The sequence below is a fragment of the Ochotona curzoniae genome, unplaced genomic scaffold (assembly GCF_017591425.1).
Source record: "Ochotona curzoniae isolate NIBS_2020 unplaced genomic scaffold, NIBS_Ocur_1.0 scaffold_2683, whole genome shotgun sequence".
NCBI classification, from domain to species: domain Eukaryota; kingdom Metazoa; phylum Chordata; class Mammalia; order Lagomorpha; family Ochotonidae; genus Ochotona; species Ochotona curzoniae.
Genome location: NW_024467100.1, coordinates 1,271,713 through 1,298,784, shown reverse-complemented (window position 1 = coordinate 1,298,784; position 27,072 = coordinate 1,271,713). Strand labels below are relative to the sequence as shown.

Here is a 27,072-nt window from a genome sequence, read left to right as displayed (position 1 = left end):
TCCAAAAGTTCGCTCCTGGCATCTATTTTTAATTTCAGCCCATACTGTTTCTCAGTGAGGATTTTCATGCATTTACTACCCACAGTGTAAAGTACTGTTTCCTTTTATTTGGCCTGAAGCTATCAAGTTCTCTGACTCTGCTCAGCAGGGTGGGATGAGAAGCCATTAACATCTTTTACCCGAAGAATTATTTTTAAAGAAGCTAATTAAACCTGCAATGAAAACAGGTATAGTACTATGCAAACACATTAATTGGGCCACTTTTAAATTTCTACAAGTTCCTTGAAGAAGTGGGGTTCACCTGCAGCAGCTGACTTTCCAAGATGACTTCCAGCAGGGACCTACTCCAGTAGGAATATATTTTTAGATGCCTCTATGGACAGAGATTATATCTACCCCAGAAAAAAAAGGAATTACAAAAAGCAAGAAAAAGGGATAGGATTATATCAACTATAAAGTGTGACAGCACAGAGAGGCTGAAAACACAGGCTTGTTTTCCAAGCTGGAAACTGGAAGCCATTCCTCCTGGGACAAGAGGTGCCCGCCCTGAGAATGGATGCCCAACTGCAGGATGGAGGGCAAGGAGACGTGCTGCCAGCAGCCATCATGCTGAAGTGGACTGACACAGCCTGATGTGCATATTTCCAGATCAGACCTTTCAATGAAAGCACGGACAGCCCCTGTCTGCTTCATGCACCATAAGGTGTAGGCTTCTGCTGTTTGTCTGCTCGGTCCAAAAGCGAGAGATATCTTCCGTGAAGATTCAAAGAAAGGGCAGACAGACAGATGGCACTGCCGGGGTCTCCTTATGCGGCGGAGCAGCAAAGAAATGGGGAAGAGCCCAGCCAGAGACAAGAACCTCTGATGAGGCAGTTTGCATCACAGTGTCCAAGCTCTGACTCTCACCGCACCCAACGTGGCCACGGGCACAGGGCGTCCGACTCAACACCATGACTTTGTCAAATAGGGAACGGAGATGAAGGCCTAAGGGAGTTTTCTTTCCTCTGAACAGGCACATCCCATGTGCATTCTGCAAAGGCAGTTCAAACGCACTGAACAATCCAAGGCATTTCAGCCAGCATAGACCACATCTATTTTCTGAAAGTTTGGTGTTTAATATATAAAGAAGAGATCTAGTCTTGCAGGACCTGGGGAATCTCTGGGGGCTTCTGGATGCTCAAAATGGAGCCAGAGGATTGTGGAGATGAGGCAGGCCTCTTCTTGAGCCTCCCTATGAAAGACTTGCCACTCACTCGCACTCTAAGTACAGTAAGACTAAGTAGAGTTGCTTAAGCAAACCCTGCCAGTAATTTGCTTGCCCAGGGGACCAGCCGGGAATGAGCAAAGGATGCCGAGGATGTAACGGAACAAGACTGTAAGGATTTTGGTCCATGTAGGGTGTCAGAGATTTAATAAGAGTTCAGTCTTTCAGCAATGCCTGGATTCACAGCATGTCCTTTCCCAAGAAGTGCCAAGCGCTTTAAAGACGACACGTTAATCTTCACAGAGCCTGGGATCGGAGAGCTTGAGCCTGCAGGGACAGGGTGTGAGGGCTGGAGAGGCTGACTTCTAGCTGTGCGCCGGCTCCTGTGAGCAGATCAATGACACGGGGGAATCGGATAGCCATCTCCAGGCATGCCTGCCGACTCTGTGCAGTGTTGCTGTACTCTGCGGACCCTTGCTTTCTCTCTGCAGCATCCTAACTTGATGGGTAAGCAAGAGCAAACAACAAAGGAGCCAAAGAGGATATAAGTAGGTAAAAGAGGAACAGGAAGATGCCTTGGGAGGAAAAGCAAAGAGCTTATGGCAGGTAACATGTAGATAATACAGAAACCCTCGGCTATCTGGCTCTGATGAAGCACAGAGGCCGCGAAGCAGCTTGACTGCAGCGTAGGTACTCAGCTTTCCTGCTCAGTTCCTCACAGGGAAGAGGACTGAGATGTGTGGAGCAAAGGGAGTGGATGCTCAGGTTCTTGGGGAGAGTACAGTGTGCAGCCCAGAGTGAGCACACACCGACATCTTCTGCGGGATTGCACTGGACGACACCTTACACTTTAGCAAAGTGCCTGCTCTCCTCCATTCCGGGTCTGAGCTCCCACCAGAGGCAGGTGTTTGCACTCTATCCACACACAAGGAACTGAGCTCACAGTGGACATGAAAAGGGCCAGCACCTAGACCTCCTTTCTCCTGTCTCCTCATTCTACAGAACAGTAATCTCACAAGATGACCCAGTGGAAAGAGCAAGAGGCTGGAAGGGAGTTTCTGATGTCTACAATGAACTTGGAGATTAGTTGAGGGGCACACAGTAATTGTGTTTCCTGTGTTCTGATTTCCAGCAGTGGCTGCTGGCTCCTGGGAGCACTTGACTGATTCCCTGGCTGCATCAAGCTCAGCAGGACAGTGTGCTATGATCCATTAGCTATGTCTTCCACAAGCACAAGATGGCTTAATGGGGAAACAGATGTCACCTATTGTCCTATTTTGTTAGTCCATCCTATTTATTTTATATATAGTAAAATTAAGTATCAGAAAACAAATGCATTTGAGGTCCCACAGAGGAACAGCACAGGAGTTGAAATTTGGTTCCATGACTCTTATCTAACAAGGCCGATACTTTTGTTACTATGTTGTGCTACTGATAGCCAGCAGCAGTTACAGCTGCATGAGAATGGATAAATGAGCCCCATGTGACTCAATTCCTCTATTCCATTAGAGGGAATAATTCCTGCTTATCCATCCCACAGAATCACTGACAACTCAAATGAGATGCCAGAATTCCAGAACCAGGCCAGCAATGTGGCACAGTGGGATTAAGTCACTGCTTGCAATGCTGGCATCTCCTATGGGCACTGGTTCAAGTCCCATGGCTGCTTCACTTCCAATCCTGCTCCCTGCTAATGCATCTGGAGAAAGTGACAGAAGGCGGCCCACGTGCTTAGGCCCCTGCACTGAGTGAACTGGAGGATGAAGGATCTCTACCTCTTTCAATTAAGTATTTTTTTAAAAAGGAAAGAATGCCAGAACCTAGAGCTTCCAAGTTCATATTCTTGTGATTGCTCCATAATATTATCAATGTGACAAGAATAAGCAGTCCTATTACAGAAGTCTAAGACTCGAGACTCTGATTTATTTCCACCTGTCCCATACCTACAGATATCTTCTCTACAGCCCATGTGCAAGAGCTTGAGAGGAAATCAAGGCTAACAAGGCAGCAGCAGACCCTACCCCCTGGAGCAGCTGGCCCCAAGCGTGCTTCCCACAACACGCGTGTGTGTGTGTGTGTGTGTGTGTGTGTGTGTGCACACGCGCATGTAGGTGGACTCTCTTGATGAGTCAAGGCTTGTATTCTCTTAGCTCTTTCATCTTCCTCCTTTCTGCTCTCAAGGACATTTCAGACCTAGTCAATGAGTGTGGCCTTGGGACTGGAACCTGGGATATTGCAACCAAAACTCCTCTCTCCTCAGAAAAGGGGTTAGCAGCAGCTGGATGTGGTGGGTAGACAGACGAGGTTTCCTGGGTCCCAGGGTGAGAGTTTCCCCATTGGTCAGTTTCCTTCTCTGTCCCCTCGTCACTAAAGGCTTCATCTTCACCACCTTGGTGCCCCTCATCTTCCTCTTCTCTTCCCTCTGGCTCACTGTCTTTGGGCTTTCAAGAAGCTGCCTATCCTGTGGTCTTCCTTCTTTAGTTTCAATAATACAGTGATTGCAAGAAAAGGCACCCTCTCCCCGACCCCCAAACGCACTGTAAGTTACTGTTGTGGGTGCCTTTCATAGAAACAGCCCACTGCATCTACATCGCTTTCTTTGCAGAATGAGAGCTACCACAGTCTGGGGCCAAGTTTTGCATTTGAGGTATCAGAAGACATCACTGACGTCAATTAGGCTAAGGTGCACAGATTGCAGAGCTAAAATGAATAACAAATCCATTTTGTCTAACAAGCCACTAGCAACAGATTCCAGCTAGACTAAAAGTACTATTGAATACAAAGTATTACTGAACACAGTGAACTCACTGAAAACCCACTTGAGAATTTATTCATTGGTTTCATTTAATCTTTTGATTGTGTCTGTCCACTAGAATGGAAACTCCATGAGGATAAGGACTTTGTTCTGCTTTGCCCACTACTGCACCACTACTCGCTGGAACAATGCAATCCCTCAAGTAGATACTTGTGGAATGAATTAGTAATTGCACTTGTTTACAGTGGCGCTCCCTGAACGGGTTTCACAATCACAAAGCAGAAACCAGGCACCCTAAAATTCCTTTCTGCATTCTGGTCTTGGAGATAAGAACATTTAAGGAAACAGCTTCTGGGAGATGAAGAAGGCTTCCTGGAGGAGGCAGCATTTGAAGACCAACAAGATGATATATGCCTGGCTTTTCTACGGTCTTGAGCTTGAACTCTGGCAGATTGTCTGGTATGCAGCTGGCAGAGAAGACTGCAGAGCTGACCTGAACTAGACTAGCAAATCCCAAAGGTGGCTCTTCCTGCAGACACTCTCAGCCAGGTCTGTGAACCACCAGAACCACACAGCACGATATGATCCAGCGACCAGAGCTCAAGAGCTTCATGAGGTCCCACTGTTGGTGTCACTTTCTTATGAAAGGCCAAATTGGGGCGTGCTGCTCTAAGGGTGGAGAAAGAAGACTGGACTCCTCTGGAAGGGAGACTAGGCAGCAGCCAACGATACTAGAGATACTAATGATACTAGCCAACGAGACTAGGCAGAAGCCAGAGGAAGGATACAGGATGCAGAATGAGGAGGGAGTGTAGACCCCTTGAAAGACGGCTGCAATTGAGCAGGGAAGAGTTGAGAGCACCTGTGCTTCCAACACCCTTTGGCAGAAGTAAGCTCCAAGGCAGAAGACAGTGTTTGTAACAGTGATCTGGACATTCTAGGAGCAGCAGTGATGCCTTCCCATCCCTGCAAACCTTTAAATGTGTAGGTCATATTTGTAGACTTTCTCACAGCACAATCGGGAGAAAAGGGTTTGAGTTGCTGGAAACAATGGGACCACAATCAGAGGAGAATGCCAGCCCAGCTTGATTGCTGTCCAGAGGATGTGGACTGGATGGCAACAGTGAATATGCAAATTGGACACAGCTGGGGCTAGAACATGACTCTGGGAAGTGAAACAGTAGCATTATGAAGCTTTGGACCTTCAGCAAAGGTTATAAAGGGGAACCAAGAAATCTGAAACTCAACTTCTAAGCTGAGCCAGAGGGAGAGAGACACCACCATCTCTGTTCAAGGAAAACTGCACCTACAGGAAGCCTCAGTGTCATGTTAGGTTGCTGATGATGAATTGTTAATACGTCATGCTTCAGTTTCCCTTTGTGTAACAGGTGGTAAAGCAGTGGGTCACTAGGATGGCTTGTTAAGGTACTTTAAGAAAATACCTGGTGGTAAAACTCAACAAAGAAATCTATTAATTAAGAGGATGGATATGTGCTCTGGTCTCTGGGCTACCACTCGTCTGTACTATGGAGAAGTGACTAGACGTTCACGAAAAAGTTTCTTATAATCCTGTTACTCTGAGATGCCCTGGGAGGTGGGTGGGTGTCACAACCATGAACGTATCCATTTTCCAGAAGGAGCGCTTTAGTTTGGAGAAATCCAGCCCTCTGCTGGACCGGCCAGTGGCAGAGTTGTGACTGCAAGTTGGTCTCTGGACACCAAGGCCTCTGTAAGCAAGGGCAATGGAGCTGGAGTAGCATGGCATACTCAGACAGTGTATGGTATCCATTTGGCGCACCTGCAATGCTCCACTGACACCATCAGGTAAGTGAGCATGTGGGGTGCTCACAAAAGGTTCTTGCCAACTGTGGGCCAATGTAGATGAACCTATGGCCTCCTAGGGCCAGGAGGCTGTGTTGGGTTCTGGAGATAACACATGTAAGACACAGACATCTGTTCTCTGCCTGCTTGGTCTCCAATGGGGGAGATACAATTACATCACAAGGGGATGAGGCACGGGTGGGGTAAGCATGCCAGGAGTCTGGAGACACAGGCATTTCTGTGGCTTTTACTCCAGTTAATGCACAAGATTCTTCATAGTCTCCAAACAGCATAGTCTATCAAACAGCTCCAAGAAAAGGGTGGGATATTTCTCCCTGTATATTTTTCACAGTTGTGTTTGAGACAGATTTTTCCTCAAAGCTTCATAATTCAGTGTTGACTACGTGCTGAGAGCTGGGCCTGTGACAAGCCCCCCAACAAATGTTTGTTGAACTAATCGATGCAGGATGTGCATAAAAACTCTGCAGGGCAAGCAGGCTTGTCCCCCATGTTACAGCACAGCAAAGTGCTGAAGTGCTGGTTTGTGCCTAATGCACAGTGTAAGACATTTTGGGTGTTTTCCTATGTGCACTGACAGGCAAAGCTGGGCATACCAGGCCCGGGGCTGGCCCTGTAAACCTGTGGTGCTCTCTGCATATCCTGGCAGAGCTGGCCATTTTGAGATGTGAGGTCCTGGGTTTCCCCACCCTGAGTCCAGTTCAACCATCAAGCTAGCACAGTGCCAGCTAGCCCTGCTCTGACCCCAGGCATGCCTGCACAGAAGGGTATATACATGGGAGATATATACCCAGGTAAGTTACTAGGGGACATGGCAGCATGACACAGAATTGGTAGGGGCAGGGGGAGATTAGCATGCACTTAACGGAGGTCCTAGGGTCCCGGCTGCATCTGTGGTAGCCTGGGCCTCTGCCTCCAAAATCAGTTCCCAGTCTGGACTCCCCCAAATGGCTGGGCCTCCTGTGTGACCTCTACTGCCCAGGCCTGGGAAGACTGCATCAGTGAGGCTGGGATGTGGAGTAGCAGCCAAGTCCTAAAGTCCCCGGAGAAGCCAGCACCTATTTAGGTGTTTGGCACCTTGTCCCTCCTCCCACCCGCTACCCCCATGTGATCCGGAGTCTAGCTGGGAAAGAGGGAGATGATTTTTATGTGAGGATTGAAATGGATAGTAATTTGAGGAATCCTGATAATTACCTGAGATTTGTGTACAGAATTTTTATTTCAACCACAATGTAAGCTCCCCAAAGTCAGAACCAGGTCTTCGAACTCTCTGATCCCACAACTGTAGCAAATAAAAGCACTCTAGACCCATTTCCTTTTTTTTTTTTTTTCTTTAAGATTTATTTTACTTGGAAAGAGTTGCACACACATACACACACACACACACACACACACACACACACACAGACAAAAAGAGGAGAGAGGAAGAGAGAGAGAGAGAGATCTTTTATGTGGTGGTTCACTCCCCAAATGGCTGCCATGGAAAGGTGAGGTAAGTCCAAAGATGGGAGCCAGGAGCCTCTTCCATGTCTCCCACATGGGTGGTATAGGGGCTCAAGGACTTAGTCTCTTCTCTGCTGCTTTCCCAGGTCATAAGCAGAGAGCTGGATCAAGAAGTATAGTAGCTGGGACACGCACTGGCACCCAAAAGGGAAGCTGACATGGGCTGGTGGAGGATTAGCCCGGTATTTCACTGTAGTGGCCACTAGATCCACTTCTTATGGAAAGGAGTGGATTGGGCCCGGCGGTATGGCCTAGCGGCTAAAGTCCTCGCCTTGAACACACCGGGATCCCATATGGGCGCCGGTTCTAATCTCAGCAGCTCTGCTTCCCAGCCAGCTCCCTGCTTGTGGCCTGGGAAAGCAGCTGAGGACGGCCCAAAGCCTTGGGACCCTGCACCCATGTGGGATACCTGGAAGAAGTTCCTGGATCCTGGCTTCGGCTCGGCATAGCATCGGCCGTTGCGCTCACTTGGGGAGTGAATCATCGGACGGAAGATCTTTCTCTCTGTCTCTCCCCCTCTCTGTATATCTGACTTTCCAATAAATAAATAAACCTTAAAAAAAAAAAAAAGAAAGAAAGAAGTGGATTAAGTTCCACTGAGGTCTAGAAAGATGGATGGCCTCAAGGGTTCACCAGGAAGGAACCATGCTCTTGCCCTGTGCCAGCTGGTAAGACAAGCTGCAGGATTCCAATACACATAATACATGAGCCCTGGTGGGTCTGGCAGTGTTTGGTTGATAGTGCAAGAGCATAAAAGCTACCCTGGGCTGGTGTGTTATAGTGTGTCAGGTTGCTGCTTGCAACACTGACATCCCATGTCTGAGTCCTGGCTGCTCCACTCCTGATCCAGCTCCCTGCTAACTGCCTGAAAAAGCAGTAGTGCTTGGGCCCCTGACAATCAACTAGGAGACCCAGATGGGGCGTCCTGTTCCTAGCTTCAGCCTGGCCCAGTCCTAATTGTTGAGACCATTTAGGGTATGAACCAGCAGACAGAAGATTTGCCTGTCTTTCCACACCATCCCCAGGCACTATCCCTTTCAAATGAACAGATAAATCTTTAAAAAGTTATAAGTACTGAGCCCTGACCACATCAGGCCATGTATTGACCACTCTGCACACATCTTGTTTAGTCTGTCTCCAACGCTAGAGCCCTCAGAGCGTGAGTGTGTGTGTGCGTGCACACACGCGTGCGAGCGAGAGAGAGAGAACGAGAGCAAGCATGCTTGAAAGACTCAAGAGACAACTTGCCAACTAACTCTGATAGAAGTAAAGAAGGGCAATTATATTGAGAATACCAAGGCAGCCAGTACAGAAGGTGAAAGGTACCAAAGAAATCTTGTGCCCCCAGAAATGGCTCCACAATCAGGCTTCCTGAGGGTTAACGGGATTAAACGGATGCCCACTTCTGGTTATTCAGGAATCAAGTATTGACACCTGAAATTGCTTGACCGTGTGAGGAAGGGTGTGCGTGTATGTATGTGCACGCTGCATTTTCACAGACGATGTTCAGGAATTTGGATGGGAAAGAGATGTGAATAAGGGAGGGGGCTCAGAACGGGTCTCATCCCCCTTATGAATGGTCTTGATGCGGGTGTCATAGGAAGGAAAATCAACAGATGGCAACACATTTTTGGGAAATGAGACAGATTTAAATTCAGAATCACAGGATCCCTTAAAATGCTTTATACAAGGAAGGTTCATGAACATTAAGTATGGTTTAAAGGCTTAGCTCTTCTGCAACCTGCCTCCCTCTGAAGGCGGTGGTAGGGATGGGGTGGAGGAGGCTGGCTGTTCCCATGAAGGATCTGGAAGAATGAGAGACTAATGGTATGGGTGGGAAGGGGAGCAGAGAAAGATCCCCATTCATCTTCTGCTGGCTCTTGACAGACTTGGAGTGAGTGGTCATTTATCTCCCAGCCTCAGCTATCTTCTTAAGGAGCAAGGTATAAACTAACTTTTCCTAGGGCAAAATCTTCAGCTGTGAGGGGCACATACATCAAAGGTATAGAGCCCAGGAGGGAAGGAGAGACCTGGAACAGCCCCCTCTCTCCATTGCAGCACCTCATCATTGCCCAGAAATTTCTCTGTGATATCCTAAGGGACCCTCCCCTCTGATCACTCCATGGCCAAAGGCTTCTCTGAAACACGCGCAGGACAGGAGTAGGGGGGCAGTCAATGACACCCACCAGCTCTCACTTTAAAGGCACACAGTAGTCGCCCATTTCCCTGGATCTCAAACTATGCCACAAGGGAGAGGACACGTGCTCTCAGGCTGGGTCAGATCCATCTGGTCATGCCACGTGAAAGAGACAGGAGCCAAGAAGCCACTACCCCTGCCTCAGAATGGCTTCTGCCAGGTTCATCTCTGTAAGTCACAGGCGCTTTTCCCATATGTTACTCAGGCATGGCTTTATATTTGGGGTGTACTTCTACCTGTCAACCTCTGCTATCTGAAGTCAACCTCTCCAGGCTGCACCTGACAGCTTTATTGGCAGGGAATCCCGGAAGTTGGTACCGATGTCATCACGGCATCAATGCTCTGCCTGGACTTTCAGAGGGCATAAAGACTGGGCACATGGAACAGAGGGTGGAGGACCTTCAGCAGCCTGGAGTGGATGCAATGAGTCAGATGTTTTCTCAAATTCCCTTCCAGCTGCTTTATGATTCCAGGATGGGCCACAACACTTTGTCAGCAGAACATTCTGTCTTGGATCTGTACATTATCAAAGACATGCTGAAGCTGGACACATTTTTGGCACCAATGGAGCCCATCCATCTCTGCTCTCCAAATGAAGGGGACTTAACACTTTTGGTTGGTTGGCTGAACACAAAGCTACGGTCACACTCAGAACCGAAGACTGGTAGTATGGCGAAGCGGACAAAGAGTGGGTAATGACTAAGTTCCTTTTCTCATTTAATGAGCTTTTTTTTTTTTTTTTGCCTTAAACTAGATCCATGATTTCTCAGAGTCTCAGCTGCTGTTTTGCAAAACAGAGATGCCACCTTCTGTGCCTTCTTCCCCAGGCTATTGAGGGAAGCAAAGAAGCTGTTGTGAATCTAAGTGCTCTGTTTCTACTACCTGCATGAAGGATGCTTGTTATTAGCATGGCTCAGAAAGCCCAGAATTTTCCCTGAGGACAATTCAGGGGATGGTTTAGGCCATTGGTTCGATAGATTGATGCCCACCAGTTACTGCCACCTTTGCTCTGCTGCACAGGCTCTTGACTCCAAGGGCCAATTTCTATCTTCTCCATTCAGGGTTTTATTGTATCTGAGATCACAAAGCTTTCTGTTTACAGTAGGTTAGTGTGAGCCATTTTTTCCTAAATGTTTACTTCTCAAGTCAACATTGACTTTCATGATCCCCCAAGTGCCTATCACAGCGCTAGTGCTTATAAGAGGCTTGACAAAAGAATGACTAAGCAGTTGTTAAGAATGACTACCTCCTCTGGGAACGGGGACTTCTTTACCAGCCTCAGGAGAGTTCTAAAACCTGTAACTGAGCCACAGGTGGTCCAAGGTCAGAGCTCTGCTAAGTCAAGAGCAAAGATACAAAGTTATCCGGAGGACCTGGGATGGCTTTAAAAGGACCCAGATGACTTAGAAGAGGGAGGCTGAGAGTACAAATCAGGTACACATTAAGCTGAGCTTCCAACTCCAAGCCTAGAGAAGTCAGGAAGGACGGGAAAGTGAGACACGTGGATAATGGCTGTTAGGGAACAGTGTACTGAAGACAGCCCTGGAGCACCAGCATTCACTGCTTCCTGCCTGGCAGGACTTAGGCCAGCTTTGTCTTCTGGTTAGTTTCGAGCGATCCACAGCTAAATGCCTGTTCAAAATGTTAGCTCATTTTAATCACCACAGCAGTTTTAGGAAGTAGGTGCAATTAGGGAGTCCTATGGCAAGTAAGTGGGGGAGGAAGGATGTGAATCTGGGTACCAAAGCTGAAGAGGCATTTCTTTTTTTAATGTGTTGTCTCCTCTCAAAGAGAAGTTAAGGGCAATGAGTGTTTGATGGTAGGTGGTTTCTGATGCTCTTCACCACCACGCTCTAGCAACGCCACCATCCAGTTCCTAAGGCCAGAGCCCGCACTTCTGGAAACCTCAGAGGAATGTGAAGTGAGCTGCGAGGATCCTAGACAGCTGGTAACTTAAAGAGCTCAATTCTATGATAATACATTTTACAGAGTGTTTTCCTGTTTGTAGACAAGTCCTGAAATACCTTCGACACAGCTGCAGTTTGGGAAGAGTGTCTGTCATAGCTGTGTTTGACACGTTCCAGGTATTTGTTGTTCCCAGCTTTCTCATACCCCTTCAGGTAAAGCATCTGCCCCTCTGATCATGGTCCATGGTACAGGTGCAGAATTCTTTGATGTTGCTGTGGAGTTTTGATTTTAGTACTGTGAGTTTGGGTAAATTGCATGGTCTCTCAAGAACCTCGGTCTCTTTATGTGAAAAAAAAATAGAGTTGTAGTATGAATTTGAATGAGCTTTAAATGAGATATAATTTGTGTAAACACTCATGCTCATCTTGTGCCTGTTAGAAGCTTGTCTTCTGCAACAAAATGGATGCAACTGGAAGCCATTACGTTTAGTAAAATAAGCCACTTCCCAAAGACAAATATTGTGTATTTTCCCCTGATCTGTGGTTAACTAATACACACAGCACCAAAAACGTAATCTAGATGACGAACCAATGATCTGTGTTCAGAAAGGATTCACCTGGCCGGCAGGTGCATGAGTGGGATGCAGCTCAAGTGAACTAAATGGAAACAAGAAGGGAGCTGCCATGTGGACAACGGGGACTATGACCCTCTTCTCCCAGGGCCACGGGCTGTTGGGTCACTCCTGCAGATCATCATCCTTTCTCACGGTGGGTTTCTCAGGAAAATGAAAAGCAGTCATCAAAATGAAACTTGCTGAATTGAGCTGCTGAATGAAGTGCAGGTACATTTTAAAATAGATTCCATCATTTGGGGATTCTTCACTTTTAGTAGAGCCTGGGTGGTCCCCCTTCCTCCTGTTTTGTGTCTGGTTTTTCATCTTTCAAAGAGAAGAGCTAGACTAGGATTGCCAAGCTCTCCGCAGTTTCTAAGTTCTCTGAGTCTAGCATCAGCCATCTAAATGCAGCAATCAATCTGGGATCAAATGGCATGTGAGGCCCCTTCCTGTACAAACTGCTTAGCTTACTGAGCCTTGGTTTTCTCACCTGTTACATGGAGAACAACAGTATCACTTCTAGAAGCACGTGCGAGGCCCAAAAGAAGTCACATGCATAAAAGCACTATTGTAAACAGTTGCAGCCATATTTTTTTTCCCTGTGGCTTCCAGGTATACGGAGTCCCCATCTCCCTGAAGATTCTGCATCCCAGAGCAGCTCCGTGCAGGGAAAACCCATGCTGCACCCCTTCCCCTGTTGTGCTGCTGAGCGCCAGGATGGTAACTGGCATGCGTGCTCCAAAGAGCCTCTGGTTGTACTTCCCAAATGGCAGCTGCTTCACCGTCTGGTACCCTCCCTCTGCCCCTCCTCTGGTCCTTCTTGGAGCCATCTGGAAGAGAAGGGAGCAGACAGGCTTCCTGCTTTCCGGAAGCCAGATGCTAGGGCAAATGGACCTCAAGGATAAGGCCGGAAAACAGGTGTGGGGAGACCGGGAGCCAGCTACTTCTGACTCTCCGATGCTTCATGGAGATGCAATGGCTGTGCCTTAAAGGGGCCTTGAGGCTTCTGAGAAAAGCAGTTTTATTCTCCAGCAGTATATTCGGGCCTGTCAAGGCAGACCTCGGCTCTGGGTGTCACTCTACAGTCCCTCTACAGAGTCCCTCACAGCACCTCAGAGAAAGAGTCTGCTGTGGGTACAGTACGGCCTGGTCAGTCGCTCCCAGTGCATTGCAGGGTAACTTGCAGAACTTTCCTGACCTTGGCTTTAGACCCCAGACCTTCCCCAGCCCTAACTATAGTGCTAGGAGACCTCTGTCTGTTTTTATCAAAGAGCTCTGCCCAGATAATGTATTCTGAAAGACACTGATTCAAACTAGAAAAAGTAACCACGGAAACTTCCTTTTGTCTATAATTGAGGAACAGAAGAGTGCCATAAGCACTCTGCAATAGACTAAATGCCTTTGAAAAACCCTCCATTACAAATTCCTCCTTGAATGCGGGGTTGAGTGTGATGGAATATCCCCCTGGGGTCAGGAAGGAGGAACAGGAACACTCAACGCACAAAGCCAAAAGGGAAAGAACTCCAGAAGTATTCACGGACACAAGAGCACAGAGAGACATTTCAACAGACTTTCTCAAGACCCGCTAGATCAAGCAGATAAAAATGACCAGGAATACAGACGTTGATCACAGCTGAGCTTACGCACAGAAGGAAAGTACATTCCTTCCAGGCATACAGGGAAGCAGCTCAGGAATGTTTAGGAGCTGGATGCTCTGGTCCAGATCTGGGCTTGGGATGTGCTTTGGAAGCTGACTTCCGCCTGGGAGCCGCAGGCTGTGTGATGATGCATCCCAGTTCTATGCCGGATCATGTGGGACGGCGTCAGCAGCATCAAGGAGTGACCTCCCTGACAGAGTCAGTTTCAGCAGCCACGCAGGTGGACGACTGGACGGACACGTACACACGGTACAAATAGGAGATCTCAGCAAAGGCACGTGGGGGCCTGGCCACGAACACCATAGGTTCAGGTAGCGGGCTGAGAGGATGGCAGGCAGGAGTCGCACTTCACAGAGCCACAACAGGCAAACAGGACAAGGCAGAGACAGGCCCATACAGACCAGAAGACCTCTTCCGGGGCTGGGTCAGGATTGTGTAAGTGGGCCACTTGATTTTTTCCCTGAATTTTCAGAGCTTTCCTCATGAGAGACTATTAGGAGTGGTTAAAAAAAAAAAAAAACGCAAAAAACAGCAGTCTAGGAGTCACCCACACAGGTGGTAATGCCAGCTGCTCGGAAGTGCAGACTCATCTCCCTCTGTGGTCCTTGCTCTACAGTCCAGCTTCGAGCCCACCAAGGCCAGCAGGCTGTGGGGGTGGCCAGGGCCTGTTCTTTCCCCCCGTCCCCCCAGTCCCAGCCCCAGTCCTTATACAGCAAGCCCACACAGCACAAGGAGATTGTACCCCTGTGCTCAGACGCCTCATTGATGATGATAAAGCAGATAAAACCCAACGGAAAGCCACAGCAGAGACACAGGCCTCCGGCTGCTAGGATATCCTCTCAGACTTCCCCCATCTGCTGTGCTCCCTGGGGCCTCCCAGCTGAGCCCTGCTGTCGGGGGGAGGAACCTCGGCCCCCTCACAATCTGTCATCTTTGACACCACTTGGATCTTGTTTCTTGTGGAACAGCCAGGAGCCATGAAGATAGTTTGCCTGTCAGTGGGCAGGAGGCCTGAAGGCCCATGGATGCCCTTAGCACCTGGGCCCCACCAGGGGGCAGGGACTGATGGGAGGCATGGAGGATGGAGGACAGGGATTGTCCTCCTCTCTCTCTGGCTGCCAAGCCCTCCCATTTCCTGACATCTGCCATGGGTGTCTCTGGGGAGACCTTTTCCTTTCTTGCTTGCTAATCGCTGTGTTTGGATACAGGGACTGGGTTGGTGTCTGCTTCTGGCAACTGTGTGACTTCCTTTCAGCTCCTCTGAGTCCCTCTCTGCTGCTGTTTCTTCCTGCATTCTGTGCTGCTTCCTCTCCTGGGCAGGCAGCCATCTGTGTCCGAAGGCGTGGACCCTCAGCACGCAGGGGTGAAGTGGCTGAGATGAGGAAAGAGCTGGTGACCGGGACTCTCGCTGACAGGCTAGGGGTGCTGGGAGCAACAATGCACAGACTGAACCAGGGGGGTCGAGGCCCAGAGGTGAGGGGCACTGGCTAGGGGGCAGGTGGCCCTGGATCTCAGTGGTGCTTGTCCCTCTCATCACTCTGTCAATGCACCCCTTTGGGCTTCGGCATCCCCTTCTATGGGTGACAGGTGGGCTGGATGTTTGCCAGCTCTGCCCCAGGGCCCCACAGTCCAGCAAAGTTCTGCTGACCAACCCCTTGCACTGTTCTGGCTGCTTGCCTACTCAAGACTGCTATGAGCACTCGCTTGCAAGGCAACTGGAAGGGCCAGGCACACTAACTCATGCGCAGGGTCTGACACCAAGATCCTGGTCTCATTAGTACTAGGTCCTAAGCAGCTAAGTGAATGCAGCAGTTGGTCTGTGAAGATACCGGTCTTTTCCACTTGACCTAAACCCTTCACTTGCCAAATATCTCCTTAGCCAAGACAAACGTACATGTGCAGGCAATTTCCTGAGCGCCTGGGCACTCCCTGTATCTGCAGTCATTCATTTGTATATTCATTGGTCTTTTTCATTCAACCCATTTGTGGCAGTATGACAGCTTCAAGAGTGACTGACATTGGCTTCATCTGGTTTCTGGATGTGGCTCTGTGACTGGCTAGCTGGCTAAACATAGGCACAGAGATCCTCTCTCCAGCACTCAGCTTTATCCTCCCACACGAGGAAGGCCATGGCACGATGCATATAATGCACTCGGCGCTGGTGAAGTGTTCAGCAACGAGTTGTCATTCTCCTTAAGCTGAGTAGGTTGCTCGAGGTTTTGGAGGGAGTCAGATGACAACCAGATCCCTGCCCCATCTCCCAAGGTGGGCAGGCATCCCAGCAAAAGGCAGGCTGAAAAACGATCTTCTCTAACAGGAATTTGAGGCTCAGTGTGGGGCACCAACTTTTTCACCTTCCCTTAAAAATGTGATGATGGTTCATGAAGTTCGAAGGAGATTCTCAAATAATTAAATCATTAAACACACACACACATGCATAGATACATATGTGTATGTGTGTATGTATACACGGGGGCTGGTATTTTAGCACAGCACCGCATAAGCGCCAGTTTGTCTCTTGGCTGCTCCACTTTCCATCCAGCTCCCTGCTAATACACTCGGGAAAAGAGCAGAAAACGGCACAGTGTTTGGATTCCTGCCACCCACATGGGAGACCTGGCCCACCCTTACCACTGCAGCCATTAGAGGCAGTAAAGCAGTGGATGGAAGATCTCTTTCTCTCTGTAACTTTGCCTCTCAGATAGATACATCCTTAAAACAATAATTAATAATAATAATACCCATTTTGGATGGCAGGTCAGCAGGGCTGTTCTTAAGCAGAGAAACACATGGGGAAGATCCTGGCCTCTGACAAGCATGCCTGATTCCTTAACAAGCTCCTCCTTCCCCTCTGAGCCTTGCCTGTGGTCCCACCCTGCCAGGGGCAAAGCAGCATCTAATCTTCCCCAGCCTTGCCCAAGCCTGTCCCTGCCAGCACCACTCATGCCCCCGAGGGTTCTGAGCTACGTCTTTCCATCAGCCAGCCATCTGAGAGTGTCTCAGACCTAAGCAGGCCACCACAGGCCAGCTGGGAAAGGTCAGGCTGCAGGAGTAGCAGTCAGATGAGGCTTCGTGAGGCTGGCCTGGCAGAGGAATCCCACGGAGGGAGTACTGGATGGCGTGTGGCCTGAGGTATTTTGTTTTAGTCTGACAGCCTAAATGAGTCTTTGCATCTGTTGGATGCAGAGGCCCCTGCCTCCCTTTTCTTGTTTTCTGGGGCTGTAATTGCTATCCTTCAAAGCCCCCAAAAGGGACTCAGAGATGGCTAACACACATGCCTCTGAGGATATGTCCTCTCGTGCCCAACTCGTCCCTGGCTGACTGGCCGTGTGCTGGCCAAGGCAGGACACTGGGGAAGGAAGTGGTAGTCCTGGACCCAAGGCCTGAATCTCCCATGGCCAGGCAGGATGAACTTCAGCATATAAATTCATCATTCTGGGCCTCAGCTTGCTGATCTACAACTGGAATGGCTGCTGCCCTAAATATGCTTTGTGATTATTGTGAGATTAATTGTGTGAGGTTCCCTTACAAAGCAACAAAAGAGTGAAAGGGATTTGGAGCACAAATGATTTCAAGCATCCACCCTAGCTGGATGCCTCACAACCCTCCTGCCCTGGCACCTCTGCCTTGGACACATGGTGGCTTCTTTCCTGAGCTTAACTAGTGGAGTCTCCAAGAGAGGGCTCTGGACAGGGCAGGTGGTCCCCATGAGGATGTGGGGCTAAAATGGTGGTGTTACAGTCGGGATCAGGAGCTCACACTGGGCTCCTTTTGGAGAACTGGAGGGAGACTTCTGGGTGGGAGGGGTCTCCATGGCCCTTCTCTGAGTATGAGTGGGAAAGAGCCTGGTCACCCCCCCTCCTCTGCCTGAATGAGCTGGCGGGGTGGGGTGGGTGGGACATGATGTGGCTGCCCAGTCAGTGACAATCTCAGGTGTCTGAACATGTCTCTGCTTAGGGAAGTCTCAGGACCGCAGCCACAACCTCCCTGTCCCTCTCAGGAGGACCTGGAGTTGCCCTCTAATCACAGGAACAGACACAGCCGTTGGCCACCAGCACACTGCGGTGTGGATGGCCCTTTCCCTTGCTTCCGCTCACTGGGTTCCCAACTCCTCATGGAAGACCCAGGGAGGATCGTCCCATTATCTGTTGACTCACAGGGAAAGTAGATATTGCACTGGGCAGGGACCTGCCGAAAGTCACACAGCTGGTACTGGAAGCCAGGTCTTCCAACTCGAGCCCCCATGTGGTGGAGCCTGCAGGGAGATCTTCCGCTGGCACGCTGAGCACTTCCATCTGGCTTGTAGCCCAGAACTTAATGAGGAAGCAGTGTCCACAGAGCTCTCATGGCAGCCTGAGGGGGCCTTGAGAAAAGGAACAGGCATCCAGAGACACATCTGGAGAGCTCATAGGCAAGCCGAGGACCCCCAGAGCTCAAGGTGCAGGATCTGATAGTTGTGCGGGCCACGGATGGAGGCACAGGGCTGACACCAGCTGTCCAGATCAGCCAGCCAGGGCAAGAGGTGAGGATGGGGACTCTCCAAGCGCCTGTCACCTGCTCCCCCGCTGTCTTGAGTCAGCCTGTCCTCTCACAGCTAATTGCTGGTGCCTTCACCATGGGAGATCCCATGAGGTTCACATAACAGAACTCAGAGAACTTACTCAAAGAATTGAGATAAACAGCACAGCCAGATCTGTTACTATGACTTTGTGGGGGTGAGTTCAGCATGCCTCCTTCTCAGGAAGTGAGGCAGTCCCATTAGGGTAGCCGCAGGACATGGGCTGGACTCCTGGCAAGGCTAAGTGCTGGCTCTGAGGCCTAGGGGGTAGTGCCAGAGCTGCCCTGCACCTTGCAATATGAGAACTGGCCTCACCAGGTGCAACTTCAAGGAGGACATGCATGGACAGTGAAGGACACAGTGGCACACACAGGACCCTCTACCAAGTCTCTAACAGGTACTAGCTGATGTCCCCCAGCTTTTCCATTCCAAGCAGCATCTCCCAGACTCATCAGTCATTCTGAGATCTGGATAAATATCTCACTCAGCACAGGCATAAGCTTCTCCCTTTCTACCAAAGCCTCTGACAATTCTAATTCTAGTAACTTCCTTGGAGACCACACAGTTTGAACTGGTGAGAATGAAAGGCAACTGGCCACAGGGCCCCCACCTACATGGGGACTGCATCTCACTGTGAGCACCACCACCCTTGGCGTGCCCTTTCTGCGACCCGTGCAGTGCTAACACATCAGGAATCTGGGTCCTCCTGGGGACCACGGGGGCTAAGGAGAGGAGGCTAAGCACCCATCTGGGGCCTCAGGATACCCCTGACTTCCCCAGAAACTGAGGAAAAGAGCAAGGTCACAAATACAGACTGAGCACCCCCCAATCAGATACTCTAATACCTGAAATGCTCTCAGAGCTGAAACTTTTTGATATGACAAGAGGAAAATTCTAGACTTGACCTCATGTGATGAGTTGCAGTCAAAACACAGGTGCACTAAAAACGTTGGATACAATTACCCTCAGGTTTGGGTCACGCCATCAAGCTATCTCATCAGATTTATGCAAGTATTTCAAATGTGAATCTGAAACACTCCTGGTGTCCAGTCAAGCCCACCGGCATCAGGTCTTATAGCGCCGAACAGAGGGTTCATCTGTCCTCATGGCAGGTCAAGCAGTGGTTGTGTCCAGAAAGGCTGGATACAGGGTGAAAAGGCAGAGCTTACAGTCCCATGGTGGCTGCTGATTAGATATGTAGTCGGAGGCAAAGTCATCTCCCTTGCCTAGGCCTCAGCATTCTCATCGGTACAAAGGGTATGATAACAGTCCCCAGCTCCCAGAATGGTTGGGAGACTTAACAGCAAGGATATCAACGAGGCTAAGAGGGCTTTGGCCACAGTACAGCAGCTTTTGCATCTCTTTAATCAACTGCCAATCTTCATTCTTGCCCTGTTATATGATGCCTGCTTCTGCAGAGCTGGCTGCCTCCAGAAACGTTGCTGACACCCTGTGGTCCTACGCTCCTGCGGTCTGTCCCGAATCTACCCAAGGCCTCTACAGCTGCAGATCAGCATCCTAGGCTGTGCCCAGGGAGTTGCATTTTGTTAGTTCCCAATTGTTTCTCCCTTTCTACCTCTTACCCTAATCCCTCCAAGCCCCCTTCAACTCCGGGGTTGTGCTTTATCTCCAGGGAGCTTAATGCTTTACTGATAAAACAGTTAATCCTCTGCCACTCCTCTCGGCAGAGATGGGGGAGATTAGAGGCAAAAGGGGTTAGGACATCTCCTTTCAAGGGCACTTGGGATTCTCATAAAGGAATTGGATCCTACTTTCCCATCTGATGTGCCAGGGATATAAGGGGAAGTGGAGATGGGTCCCGGGCAAGTGGCCTGGACTCTTACCAGGTTCCCTGCACAGATGGGCTGATCTTAAGAGCCGAAGACCCAAAGGCGGCATCTCAGTGAGGGCCACCAACAAAGCCACACTGCACATGCAGCAGCATATATCTCACCAGGAGAAGGGAAGTTCCAGTTTAGGGAGAAGGAGCTCCTTTTGGTAAGGTCTTTAAGCCAGCTCCTGCATGGATCCTGGGTGCATGAGTGCTGCACACGAAACGGTGCTAGGAGGCTTCTATTCCACTTGTACCACTTTAGAGCAGGTAGGTCAGTGAGAGGGAGGCTTTGCTGTGTTAAATGCCACCCCCCGTATGCAGACCACCGCCAGGAGACAAAGGAAATGACAGATGCAAACAGCAGGCTGGGCCAGTAGACTGCCAGGTGGGGCAATGCAGAACAAAAGAACACAACCTACTGCACAGGTCCTCTACACAATTGCACTGAGAGGCTCATGGTCCACCAGCTCTGTGGCTTCCACTTCGGTTTAATGTGAGGAGCCCTTTTGAAGAGATATGATTTGTTAAGGAGGGCTAGATCTACCTGAGGTTAGAAAAATGGATTGAGCCAAGCACAGAGCGCAGTAGTCTAGTGGCTAAAGTCTTTGCCTTGCAAATGCCAAAATCCCAAATGGACCCAGTTCTAATCCCAATGGCCCTGCTTCCCATCCAGCTTCCTCCTTGTGGCCTGGGAAAGCAGTTGAGGACGACCCAAAGCTTTGGGACCCTGCATCTGTGTGGGGACCTGGAGGAGGCTCCAGTCTCCTGGCTTCGGATCGGCATAGTATCGGCCCGTTGCGCTCACTTGGGGAGTGAATCAGTGGACGGAAGATCTTCCTCTCTGTTTCTCCTTGCCTCTGTATCTTTCTAATAAAAATAAATCTTAAAAGAGAGAGAGAGAAAATGAATCACCTGCTTTGTAGCAAATGTTTATTGAATATCTGCTATGGGCCAGGTACTATTCAGAGAACAAAATGGCTACAATGTCTACTTTCTTGGAATTAACAGGCAAAGGGATCAAATCTATGATATTCAATTCAAGGATGTCTTCAGCTGGGATACAATTAAAAACCATGCTGGGGTGCAGTGTGAAAGCCTAATGGCTAAAGTCCTCACCTTGAACACGCCAGAATCCCATACGGGCGCTGGTTCTAATCCCAGCAGCCCAACTTCCCTTCCAGCTCCCTGCTTGTGGCCTGGGAAAGCAGTTGAGGACGGCCCAATGCCTTGGGACCCTGCACCTGCGTGTGAGACCCGGAAGAGGCTCCTGGCTCCTGACTTTGGATCTGCGCAGCTCCGGAGCGGATGGAAAGTCTTCCTCTCTGTCTCTCCTCCTCTCCATATACATATCTGACTTTGCAATAAAAATAAATCTATCTTAGAAAAAAGTTTGGAGCGTTTTAAACAAAATGTAACAGCATCTGCTTTTTTTGCTAACGTCACTGAGACACAGAGAGGAAGGTCAAGAATGGAGGTAGCAAGTCCAGTAGGAACACCCGCACAGCAGCAGGGGGATAGCTGATGGGGTCATGTCCAAAGATGGTGGCAGCAGAAGTAAGAAAGTGGTGGCTGGCTGACCTGTTCCCACCTTGGAGGTGGGATCAGCAGGGTCTGGGGGTGAACTGCGCATGTGTGGACCTGCCGCGGGTGACACACAGCTATTCAGAGTTTGAGGAACCCAGGCAGAGGAGGTGTTATCTCAAGGAATGGGGGGGAGGTGGCATTGTGGAGAGCCTGAGGTCAGCTTTGAGACGCCTGCCAGTGAGTCAAATAGAAACCCCACAGACACACCCGGCCACCGCAGCTGGCTAAACGAGCAAGGGAGGGGACACAATAAAGAAAAAGGTCCTGCTACACTATGTTTTGAAGTAACATAGTGATGGAGAAAGAGCTGGAAAAAGAACATGAACGTGAAAATGTGCGTACGATGCAAGACAGAGAGGATCACTTACATGGAAAACCACAGAAGAGGTAGTTCCCCAAAGTGCCGCTGGACTTGGCAACATGCAAATCACAGAACTTAGCAAGAGTGGTTCTGGAACAGCAAGCCACTTGGAGGGGATGGAACAGGTCAAGAGGTGGAGTCAAATCCCTTGATGAGTTTGGCTCAGGAGGAAAGCCAGGCAGGAGTTGGCTTCTGAAGGGGAGGAGTGGGCAGCCCCCTGCAGTCCCTAGTGTCCACAGCTGAGAGCTGCCACCATCACTCCTGAACTGACCAGCCTCACAACTCCAGAATGCCACAGACGTGGGCTCAGAGCAAGTGACCCTTTACCAACTGCCCACACATCTCAGTCCCATCTCTTCCGTGGATGCTCCCCTCCAAACCACCGTTGTCCCCTTGAAAACAGCTCTTCCAGGTATGATTTCTCCCATGGGCAATAAGCCCCTTGTGCGACCTAGCTGAATGCTGTCTGCCCTGTGGAGTCCAGCTCGAGTCCTTTCACTTGTAGAAAACCTGCCCACGGCCCCAGCTTTGTGGTTCAGAGGGTTAAGCCACTGTCACCTGCAAGACCTGCATTCCCTATGGGTGTAGGTTCAAGTCCTGGCTGCTTCACGTCTGGTCTAGTTCTCCACTAATGTGCCTAGGAAGGCACTGGGAGGATGAGCCCACTGCCTGGGCCCCTGCCACACATGTGGGAGACTTGGGAAGAGTTCTAGGCTTTGGTTGGCCCAGCCCAAGCCATTGTAGTCACTTGGAGAGCGAACCAGCAGATTCTTTATATACACACCACTTTATATACACACCTCTTCCTCTCTCTTTAACTCTGTCTTCAAAATAAATAAAAAAAAAAAATCTTTCTAAAAAAAGAAAATCCTGGGGCCTGGTATAGTAGCCTAGCAGCTAAAGTCTTTGCCTTGCACCCACTGGGATCCCATATGGGTGCTGGTTCTAATCTTGGAGGCCCTGCTTCCCATCCAACTCCCTACTTGTGGCTTGGGAAAGCAGTCGAGGACGGCCCAAAGCCTTGGGCCCCTGCACCCGCGTGGGAGTCCTGGAGGAAGTTGCTGGTTTCTGGCTTTGGATCAGCTCAGCTCCAGCCACTGCAGCTACTTGGGGAGTGAACCAGCAGATGGAAGATTTTTCTATCTCTACTTCTCTCTGTAAATCTGACTTTCCAATAAAAGCAAATGAATCTTAAAAAAAGAAAAGAAAGAAAAGAAAGCCCTGCCCAGTCCCCTACCTCTCTCAGAACCTTCTCCCACATTCCTAGGAACCCTGGTTTTCTGTTTGAGTCCACATCCCCTAGATGGAGGTCTGTAAGGCTTCCTGCATATTTCTTTGTTTACTTTGCTGACGCCTGTACTATCCAGGGAACATGGTAAATATCTGTTTACTGCTGAAATTGACTGAGACAAGCCAAGAAGCCCTCCCTGCCAAAGGAAGAAGATGGAGAACTGTCTGTTTAATGCCAGCAGGACTCGCCAGGGCCGCATGAGAAATGCATATAGGTGGGTTCAAGTACTTGCCAGCCTGCTTTGTACAGAGTCAGCTGAGGAAGGTACTGAATCACTTGAGCTCAAGTCCACACGCAGCTCTAACCACCAAATATTTCAATGCTCTTTTAGAACCCCCTACCTCTTCTTGGAAATGTATGAAACCAAAACCACAAAAGCTTGGGTTTTCTTTCAACCTTGTAGATACTCTTCCCTTTTCAAGTTGTGGATTTCCTCTGATGCAGTCTTAAAAAAAAAAAGAAAGAAAAAAATTGAGAAGGTGCTTTTTAACCTTTGCCACATCATGATGCATGTGATGGAATTCTACACCAAAGTGAAAATTCAGCTTGTAGTATGTCTCCTCCACTCCAGGAACTAGCAAAATCGGGCACAAGAAATGCAAGCTGGCCCGAGTGCTCATGCAACATGAGCTTCCATTAGAAAGTTGACATTGGCCAAGTTTTCAGGGCAGAAACGTCTTGTGGAAATTGGCTCAATAAAACCTGGGCTCCTAGTGGTCTTAAACACGCAGCAATTATTGCAACCATGAAGAGGGAAGCCGACTCTGGACATGGAACTCTAAGAACAGGTTTTATAACATCTGAGGTGGGATGTTTCCTCCTCTGCATCAACACCAAAGTCAAGCTCCTTTATGCCCTGAAAGTGAGTTTTTAAAAAAAGCAAACACTGCACAAGTTTAAACGTAAGAATTTGCTGGGAGATGATCCAGGCAAATACGCGCACCGATTCAGGCCGTCTTAAGCTAGCTCCATTGTGAGCACGCTCTCTTACAGATGTCAAGGAAGTTTAGCTCCCATGTCTGTCTGCCTCTGAGATGGACTGCTCCAGAAGTAATACATGTCTTCTAGAAAGAAAGACTTGTTTGCTTCCTATTTACGAAGTCACCAAAGAGCAGAGGCATCAGAATCCCGCAGTGCAGTCTTGGAAAGGTGACACTGTCACTGCCATAGTTTCACCTGTCCAGGAGCCTCCAGCAGCCATCCAGGCAGCTGAGATCTTCCACCAAGGAGAGGTCAGCGGGAAGAGAGGCAAGGCTGGTGCCCTGACTGAGGCTTTCCCTGCCCTGGGCTGGGAAGACAGGGTGGTCTTACACACACATGCGCACCGGCAACAGCTTACAACCCTTCTTGGGAGGGTGTGTCCTCTTTCCCACGGCGTGATTCACCCACACTAATATGTCCCCCGTGGTTTACATCTCCCTGTCTCGAGGACAGGCAAGAACACAGTGTGCAAAGGCACACTGGAAACTCAGATTCCCATTGGTTCACCAGGAGGGAGCTTTCTCCAGCACTGAGCTTTTTATGCTTTAAAGAGAAAAGTGCAAATTCCTTGGGAAGGAAAAGGAAGCAAAACGACCTGTTAAAATTCCTTTTAGCACTTCTGACTAGTGTTAACTTATGTCTCCCAGAGCCCAATAAAAAGCCTGCCAGCACCCGCTGAAAAGATGGTCTGACCTTTTCAAACGAGCACTCCCCCCATCCCATATCCATATTAAATAGGTGAACCTGGGGAGCTCTAGTTTTCGATTAATAAAGTGAAAGGAGGTTGAATTTCCACAAAAAGGGTTTCCCTATAGGCCGTAGGCTAATTCAGGTGTTCTAGATCTACATTGTAACAGCCGGCAGAGCAAGCCCCAGGCCCAAGAGCCAGTCCAGTTTGCCCGCCACTTCTAGTTCCGAAATGAACCGGGCAGGGAGTTATGAAAATTTGGTAAATAAAGTCTGGGCCGAGATGGTCCACAGCCTGCGGATCCCGGGGCCGGCTATCGGCCCCTGGCGGCCGAGGAAGCTGCAAAGGAACCCAGGTCTCCATCGCAGCTGCCCGGCGGCGCGCACCAACCGGCACTGCTGAAGGAAGTTGGAGAGCTCCCAGCTAGTTCTCCGACAGGACTCGGCGGTGGGCGACAGGGAATCCCTTCCAGCGGCGCAATTACGAAAGTTTTGAAAAGTAAAGACCCTAGACAGACAAGACATCCGTCCTTTCCAAGCGTGCCAGTAGCAACCCGCGCGGGGCCAGACAGAAGCTACGCGAACGCGGGCAACAATCCCTGCTCCACAGGGACGCGCCCGGTGACTTCCAGCCGCCCACCGCTCCAGACCTCGGCCCGAGGACGCGCAGCACAGGCGGCTCTGCCAGGCTTGCGGTTCTAAACATCAGCGCCTGCAGGCTCCCCGGGGACCAGGGCTAGCTCGAATCCAACAACCGAGATGGGGCAAGGACAGAACCACCAACTCGTACTCGGACGCCGGGAACCTTCCCTTGCAAGATCGCTCTTGGTTTCCCCAGAGGACACACGCGGCACAGCCCATGTGTCCCCGGCACGGCGGGCCACTCCCCTCGTTACGGTTCCCTCCAAACTCTTCCCGGGGAGCCCTACAAAGATCAAACGACGCCCCCAAACTCCCAGCCACGCCGACCCCCCACCTCTCCAGCCCTCTGGCGTCGGGTTCCTCCCCAGCATTCTCCCCTCGTGTCTGGGAAGTCAGAAGCAAACCAGTGGGAAAAAAAAATGCCTCCGCGAGGAGCCTCCCTACACCCGCCCTGTCACCGAAACAAAAGCGCAGGGAGGGGGCGGTGGGTGGGGAGTCAGGAGGGAGATTTAGAAAGAGGACTGGGACCGAGGAGGGGAATGAGAAGGGTTGGGGGGCCGGGACCCCACTGGGCGCCGCGCGGCCGGTAGCTTACATGCCCAGGTCGCTGTAGGTGTTGAAGAACTCCATCTGGTTGCACGCCTGGATCCAGCCCACCACCCAGGTCTCGTGGCGGGGGATGGGGGGCATGACCACGCGGGCCGAGGCTTTGAAGTAGGGGGTCTTGTAGCGCAGGACGATGGGCGAGGTCTCCTCGATGCGCGTGGGGCACTGGTCGATGGTGGCGCACACATCATACACCACGATGTTCTCGCGCCGGATCCGCGCTTTGCAGGTGATGCTCTGGATACAGCCCATCCTGCCGCCCGGCGCCGGCGCGGAGCGACGCGGCGCGGGGCAGCGCGGGGGCCCGCGCGGGCAGCCGGGGGGCGCCCGTCAGGCCGGCATGGCGCCGTGCCGCGCCGCTTGCTCGTTCGCTCGCGGTCCGGCTCAGCTCGTACCGGGGAGCAGGGAGCAGTGGCCGCCGGGCATTCTCCGGGGAAGCCCCCTCCTCCGGCCGCCGCGCCGGGTCGCCGCTGCCCCGACGCCCGCCCGCCCACGCCCGCCCCCTCGCTCGGGCAGGGCGCGTGGAGCGTGCGCCCCTAGGAGGCGGCGGGCGCTCTCGCCGGCTCCCGCGCCCAGGCGGAGGGCAGGGAGGGGAGCGGCGCTGCGAAGAGTGCTGCCCACCCGGGGCCGGAGCCCCCCGCCCCTCGCCGGAGAGGAGGAGGAGGAGGAGGAGGAGGAAGAGGAGGAGGTGGGGGCGGCGGCGGCGGCATGGAGCCGGGGGAGGGCGGCGGCGGCAGCGGCAGCGGCAGCGCCTGGTCTGTCTGCCTCCGCGGCGGCCGCAGCAGCAGCAGCAGCAGCAGCCGCCGCCGCCGCCGCTGCATGAACCTCTGCACCGCGGCTGCCCCCCGCGT

General features: G+C 50.7%; 1 protein-coding gene across 1 annotated transcript in view; it reads right to left on the bottom strand.

Moving 5' to 3' along the window:
- The window catches only part of FAM78B (family with sequence similarity 78 member B), an 80,682-nt gene extending 54,073 nt beyond the window's left edge, over positions 1 to 26,609 (bottom strand). The window contains exon 1 of the mRNA XM_041003391.1: positions 26,211 to 26,609. Coding sequence (XP_040859325.1) covers positions 26,211 to 26,473 — 263 coding nt within the window. The 5' untranslated portion in view covers positions 26,474 to 26,609. The remainder of the gene's footprint in view (positions 1 to 26,210) is intronic.
- Positions 26,610 to 27,072: the final 463 nt, after the last annotated feature.